General features: G+C 31.7%; 1 protein-coding gene and 1 long non-coding RNA gene across 3 annotated transcripts; one reads left to right on the forward strand and one right to left on the reverse strand.

The window, feature by feature from the left end:
- The first annotated feature begins 2,762 nt into the window (after nt 1–2,762).
- On the forward strand, nt 2,763–5,397 carry LOC108487108 (E3 ubiquitin-protein ligase AIRP2). Of its 2 annotated transcripts, none has more exons than XM_017791346.2 (5): nt 2,763–3,350; nt 4,129–4,279; nt 4,441–4,507; nt 4,651–4,885; nt 5,092–5,397. In XM_017791346.2, exons 1-5 carry the CDS (start codon nt 3,283–3,285, stop codon nt 5,300–5,302), a joined length of 732 nt encoding a protein of 243 aa, XP_017646835.1. In that variant the 5' UTR covers nt 2,763–3,282; the 3' UTR covers nt 5,303–5,397. The 2 variants fall into 2 exon arrangements, with proteins under 2 accessions (XP_017646835.1, XP_017646836.1); XM_017791347.2 differs by having other exon boundaries at nt 2,765–3,034.
- Nucleotides 5,398–6,085: 688 nt separating this feature from the next.
- Nucleotides 6,086–7,127, reverse strand: LOC128292817 (uncharacterized). The gene is made up of 2 exons (XR_008282750.1): nt 6,752–7,127; nt 6,086–6,514 (listed from the first exon to the last, which is right to left on the reverse strand). It is a non-coding gene; the product is annotated as an uncharacterized LOC128292817 (long non-coding RNA).
- Nucleotides 7,128–7,148: the final 21 nt, after the last annotated feature.

The raw sequence follows: 7,148 nt of genomic DNA on the forward strand, positions 1-7,148 counted from the left end.
ACAAAAAAAAAAAAAGTAAATAAACGAAAGTATAATATGAACAAAATAAACTTAAATGTACTAAACGCACAAACTCAAACCTTGAATAAAAAGCACTAATTTAGGAACAAAATTCTCTTCATAGTTATCATGAAAATTCTCACAAAAACTCATTTGTAACTATATCTTGTTGCTCCCAAAAGAAAAACTCTTTAATATTTCATCTTTAATTGTCTCTTAATTAGCCTCTAAACACAGAAATATAATGCCTCTTTAAATAGGTTAAGATTAGAAATCTAATCATACTAAAATATATCTGTCGGAGTAATTTGAGTTTAACTGGAAAAAATAGCAGAGCTTAATTAGGAGAGAAAACCCGATTTATGTGGGGAATACGTCCTCATTCATGTCGTCACAATGTTATCTGTTGTTGCAAAGTCGAAAAGCTTCTTGTCATGATATTGCAATCTATTCGATTGAAAATACGAGACACACCCCACAGGTTACACCGATCGAGATCATAGTTTAGAACTACTTTTTAGTAGCATGTTTGAGTGAACAAGGCTTATGTTTAGTTTATGTTGAGATATTTTGGTAGTTTCCTTCCTTACGTTTCAGGTGATATTAAATGTAAATAATGATCTTTCGTCAAATGATTAATGTCTAGGAGACAAAACAAAAGATGAAGAAAATTATTTGATGCTTAGGAATTTTGATTAATTGTGTGTGTGTGTTGTTTTATTTGTTTTATGAAGAGTCGTTTTCTTAAAACAACTACTACTACTAATAGTAATAAAAATAAAAGTAGCACTTAACTTAACTATATGAAAATACACCATTAATGAAGACACGCTTGTTGTATTGTGATTGTGGATATCATTCATCAAAGTTGATAAAAATTATTGACATTTCGCACTAAAAATCATATTCAGACTCTTCTTTATGATAAGAAAACAAAACTCATAAATGTTGCCTTTCATATATAGATTAAAATCTTCTAGTGCTGTGATAGATATTTTCTATATGACATTTCATTTATTATTTTTTTAATTCTTGTCGGGATATGGACGTTTTAGAAAGGCAATAATTAAAAGATAAAAAGATACATCAACGATGCCAAGTTGCAAAATTTGAGGACTTTAGCTTAACAAGCTGGCTGATTGACCTTATCCTTTAACTGGCCCTATCTATGCATATCCTTTAGTGCTTCCCCATATAAATTCATCAAACCTTAATTAATTTAATGAAAAGATACATATATATTTTAAAATCAAATATATAAGTTTCAAATTATTATAATAAGTTAACTAAAATATTTTAAGATTAATTATGGGTTAGGTATTTAGAAGGTCTTGTATTATAGGAACGGAATCAAATTAATTCTTCTATTAAATGAAATAATATAATCTCTATTCTATTAGAAAGAAGTTAAATAAGTCCAAATTATAACAAGCTTAACATTTATCGTACAAAAATGTCTTTAAAATTATTTTTCTTATTGCAATTTAATTTCAAACAAAAGATTTTATTTACGAACCATAAAAATCTTTTAAAAATACTAACTTTGTTAAATTAATAAATGATGTTTATTAAACAATCAATATTAATTCTATTTCAATTTAGTCTTATTTAATTCTTCTTAATAATACATAAATAAAATTAATTTATTTAATAATAAATATCAATTTAATCAAATCCTTATAATAAAAATACCTCCTTAATACATTCATGTATATAAAATATTCAAGTATACCTAAAATATTGAGAACATATTATATAGTAATCATTGAACTACAATAATCATGGGGCAGCACTAATACTCCATGTTTATTCAACTACTATGTTTAATTTTTCCCCACTTTTCCTAACTATATTATGTTTTAATAAGAGTTTGATTGTGCGTTTATGCATGTTTGTATTAAATCAATATAATAGTAATTTTATTCTCCAAATGATTTAATATGTTAATAATTCTTAAAAATAATAAAAATTTATTAAAAAATAACACAATTTAAATTTTAAAATTTATTATAGAAAAGATAATCACAAATTCTCTAACATAAATAATAATAAAAATTGTTAATAAAATCAGGTTACAAATTAAGAAATATTAATTAGTAATAGTACCAGTTAAAATGATACTTATAAAAGTATAAATTAATATTTTGAATTCAATAAAATAATATATTAAATAAAAATTAGTAAATTTATATTTAAATAAACAAGTTAAGCACACTTTTGAAGATTATTAAACCCATTACCATCCACTACTGCATTTCAATGTAAATAATTATTATAAATAATAACTTAATCCTAAGATTCTGTATAGAATTTTTTAATAATTTTATTCATATTAATTTTTTATACAATATTTAAAATTATTTAATTTTTCTCCAACTCATAAAAATAAAATAATACATTTTAACATATTTAAATCTCTATCTTCTACATCGAGAACAATATCAATTAACAATCAGAGGCGGATATAGGGGTTGGCATGAGCTCTAATTCAACTCCCTAAAATGAAAAATTTTAATTTAATCCATTAAATTTTTTAAAAATTTTAAATTACTAAAATAAAATTATACTTTAGTGATAAATTATAAAAATTAAAATTTTATTCAATCCCTTTAAAATTTATTCTAATTTCTCCCTGTTAACAATAACAATCAAGCTTACCTGTTTGATTTACAAGAAAACCTAAAAAATATATTAATTTTATATTTCGGATAATCTAAAGATTATAGTAGAATGGGTAGCTCGGACAAAATTATATAAATTAAAAACGCATATAGAAAGGTACACCATTTTATTTTATATGTCCTTGGTTTCATAAAACTTTAGGCGCTACCACCGGGTTTTAATAGATACCCTACTGACAATCACACTATATTCAGTGAGCCTGACCAATATGATTTTACCACGTTACGACCAGGTGGCATGAAACAATTCCATCTTGCTTCTTTCTTCAGCATGATTGGCCTTTAAAACGGAATCACTAAAATGGCTTGACAGAAATCCCTTACCTGATTATACTTCAGTTAGGGACAGCACGGTAATTTCGTACACCTTCTCTCAGTTCTCACTTTGCTTTAAGATGTCGTAACTGATAGTGTATTGCTAGTTACGAGGTTTTTCTCGAAATTACAATAATACCAATTTGTTTCTCTCTTTATTTTCCCTTTTGATTCGGATAATTGAGGGGTCTAGTTTGAAGAATTTTCCTTTTGAGGGCTTCACTTTAGCTGTCTGATTTGTGTGTGTTTGTTTGATGGGAATAATTTTCTGGGAAAATACCCGGTCATGGGAAAGTTATCTTTTAAGGATTCACTAAAAGCGCTCGAAGCTGATATTCAGCACGCCAATACTCTGTATATCTCTTTCTCTCCCCTTTCTTTTATTGGATTATATTTTCTTTTGCTTTTTTTTTTTAAAAAAAAAATTCTGGGGTTTTCCTGTTTTTATCCTTGTGAATTTTGATTGCTTAACTGTTGACTTGAAACTTTATTTTTTTCCTTTTTTGAAGAAAAATGTTTTTTTCCCTTAAAATAAAGCGGTGTGCTTATCTACTCAAACAAAGGCCAAACTTTGAATGAAAACTTGTTGGTTAAGTTTTTTCTCCTATGGTTGTTGACTTTGTTGGGGCCGATTGTTTCCATAATTAGTGTTTGACAATAAAAGTTTTCACAGCCAAATTATTGAAGTTCTAAAGTCTCAAATGTATTCTGGATAGTTGTAATCCAAAATGTCACATTGTGTTTACCAGCAATGGGTTTAAAATTTTCAGTCAAAATGTGTATGGTTATGAATTTGTAGAAATAGATTGTAAGGAACGAAGCATTTCTTAATTCTGGCTTCCGAATGCATAAACACAAACAAATGGAATTTTGTAAGCCGACAATGAGATTTGAGTGAAGGGTATCCCTTGATTCTAAATGATCTAAGCTTTACAATTCCTTTATTTGGTGTATAGACAATGAACAGGGTCTTGTATCTGTAGCTAATACAGGAGCCACTCAATGTGTAAAAATTTCAGTAGTCCATGCTAATGTCAAAGATTATGAGTGCACAATATAGTAAGGACATTCTTTTTTGCTTAATTATTGGCACAGCCTGATTTTTAACTTGCTTTTTCCGGTCTGATTTCAGGGCTTTAGATTATCCGAGGGAGAAAGATGGAGCACGACTTCAAATGAGACTGTCTTACAGCCCTGCGGCTCAGTTTTTCCTTTTCCTTGTTCAGTGGACCGACTGCCAACTAGCTGGTGCCCTTGGTTTACTCCGGATACTTATTTATATGGTATGCTTCTTTGCCACATTCAATTTTCCAAGATACGTTTAAGGCCTCAAACTCTCCCTTCTCTCCCAAGTCTCTCACTGTTCTTTTATTGCGACCAAATTTTTAATCTGTTACCTGATAATTACTTACAATGGGGGTTCCAATGTCATGAATTGATGCAGACCTATGCGGATGGCAAGACCACCATGTCTGTGTATGAGAGGAAAGCCAGCATTAGAGAATTTTATGGTCAGCAAGTTTTCTGATAAATTGAAGTTTTTAGTTGAAATGCTTGTTCTCGGTCTCAGTCATTCTCTTTAATCATTGGGGCTGACAATATGGTTTGCACATTGCAGTGAAATCCGACTCACTAGTTTGTTTTTCTTAAACAGCGGTAATATTCCCGTCTTTATTGCAACTTCAAAAAGGCATTACCAGTTTGGAAGATAGGAAACAGAAAGAAGTGTGTACCATGAGGTACCGTAAGAAGGATGAATCCGAGAGGGGGAAACTCTCTGAAATTGACTTAGAAAGGGAAGAAGAGTGTGGGATTTGCTTGGAGATGAGCAGCATGGTTGTTTTGCCTAACTGTAGCCACTCTCTGTGTTTGAAGTGTTATCGGGATTGGTAAGTTATTTCTTCTCCAAGTACTACTTCGTAGAACTGTTGAGCCTTTTTATTCTTCGAAAGTAGAATTATCCATACTGGCAGTTACCAAAGCCGGTTTTACTGTATAGAAGTGTTTGCATCGTTATAGGTTCATGATTCAGGATTCGTGTTCCACTCATGCTTCATAAGTGATCTGATGTTTTTTATATTCCTGTTAATCTCAGGCACGGCCGGTCTCAGTCATGTCCCTTCTGTCGGGACAGTCTCAAAAGGGTCAACTCATGTGACCTTTGGATTTACACCGAGAAGAGCGAGATCGTTGATTTATCACTGATATTGAGAGAGAATTCTAATAGGCTCTTCATGTACATTGATAAATTGCCACTTATTGTCCCAGACCCTGTATTTGTTCCTTATGATGTTCATGTTAGGTGATTGCTTCAGTGTAGGGCATCATAATTGCCTGTATATATATAAAACTAGCATGACTGTATATCAATCTATATATAATCATACTTGCCATTCTGAAATGTATATGCTTTCTGGCTATGAAAAACAATAATATAATTATCATTAAATGCTTCCTGAGTCATCATAGGCTTGAGTTTACAAACAATCCTGTGATATGCAAAAGTGCAGCTTCTAATGCTTTGATATGCTGCCAAATCAAGACCCAGGTTAGCTACAAATAGTAGCAGCCCACGGTTCAACTACCGCTCAGCCAGATGTTATTTGCATGCATCATGTGCATCCCAATGGCCAACTAGTGACCAATGTACCTTCTATGAAAGAACTCTAGGCACCAACCAAATGAACCACTCCACTCCTTGCAAAAACAATAGCACTAGAAAGCAAACAGCGGATTGCTGGAACTGGCACAGAGCTAACGGCTAGATGACTAAACCCAAATTAACCACAACAGGATAAGCGAACCCAGCGAGGAAAAATGAGGACACCAGGTAAACACTGAACTAGTTTCTCTCAGCTACGGAACTAGTAATTTAAGCAACTGTAAGAAAGAAACAGTGAGTAATCATACGAAGTATTTGGATTATCTTTGAGGGCAAAGAGAGATCACCAATCGCAAAGGCAAAGCCAAAGAGAGATTAAGAAATGCTACCATCTACAACATTTGTGAGCATAGCCTGGCAAAGCCAAGCTACATGGTGAACAACTTTAACACATGGATACAAGGAGTGGGAATTTGTAGAAGCAAAATTGCCAGTTGTAAATGAAGGGATACTATTTATTAATATTGAAATAATGTTAAAACTTCGTGCAATGCCACATTATGTTCAGAGCTTGAAGACCTGGGTCGATGCATATTTTCCGTGAACGAGGATAACTCAAGTCTCAATTAGCTCAAAGAAAGAGAGGATACAGACGATATTTAAAAAAAAAAAAATCCCAACAAGCACTTTAATTTCATAAAATGAGTGGGAAAACGAAAAGATATGCCTCCTTTCCTTAGGTGAGGTTGACCCAACACTTACTGCCCCAAGACCACTCCCATACCAGTAGCAGCTCTAGAAGATCGGTCTGAACCCCTGAGGTTGGTTTTTCTTTCTTCTTTTTCCTGCTGGTGTCCTTTGCTTTCATGTTGCGTGTTTTTTTTGGCTTCCTTTTACTTTAACATAATCAAGATGCCTGTGATAGCAGGGGTGAAGAAAATGACTTCAAAATTCAACTCTTTTAAGCGAGCTTTTATGCACAATGGATCTCTCATAGTTTTAAAAAATCAGAACTAATCCAAATACTTTTTAATTATAAATAGAATATTAGTTTTATTTATATAATTAATTTTATATATAATATAAGGCAAACCAAGAGAGACTAGAGTGGAGGGTATTCATAGGTACAGCTAGGAATGGAAAATTTCATTACCGTATGGAATAGTATTTGATCTTTCGAGAGTTTTTTTTTGATGCAGTATTCTGGTTTTTATGAAGAACCATAACCTGCCACTTGGCCAGTATTTTGGGTTTCTCCGAAAAACAGGCTTCGTGGAAGTGAGTGTTCCTGATTATCACCTACGGTGGTGGGCTGGGAACTAAGACGTCACAAACTGGGTCTAATAATTTTAGACACTGACAAGATCTAACAAGAATAGATGCGAGACAATGACATGACACATTTAATAATAAGAACATTATGTAGTGAACACTGAAAAAATTAGTACTTTACGTTTATTACATGTATCACATTTGTATTTGCAAATACGATTACTATTTTTTTAATATTTTTATTTTCACGACTGAAAAAACCCAGAATCTGCGTATTA

This window comes from Gossypium arboreum, chromosome 5 (assembly GCF_025698485.1).
Source record: "Gossypium arboreum isolate Shixiya-1 chromosome 5, ASM2569848v2, whole genome shotgun sequence".
NCBI classification, from domain to species: domain Eukaryota; kingdom Viridiplantae; phylum Streptophyta; class Magnoliopsida; order Malvales; family Malvaceae; genus Gossypium; species Gossypium arboreum.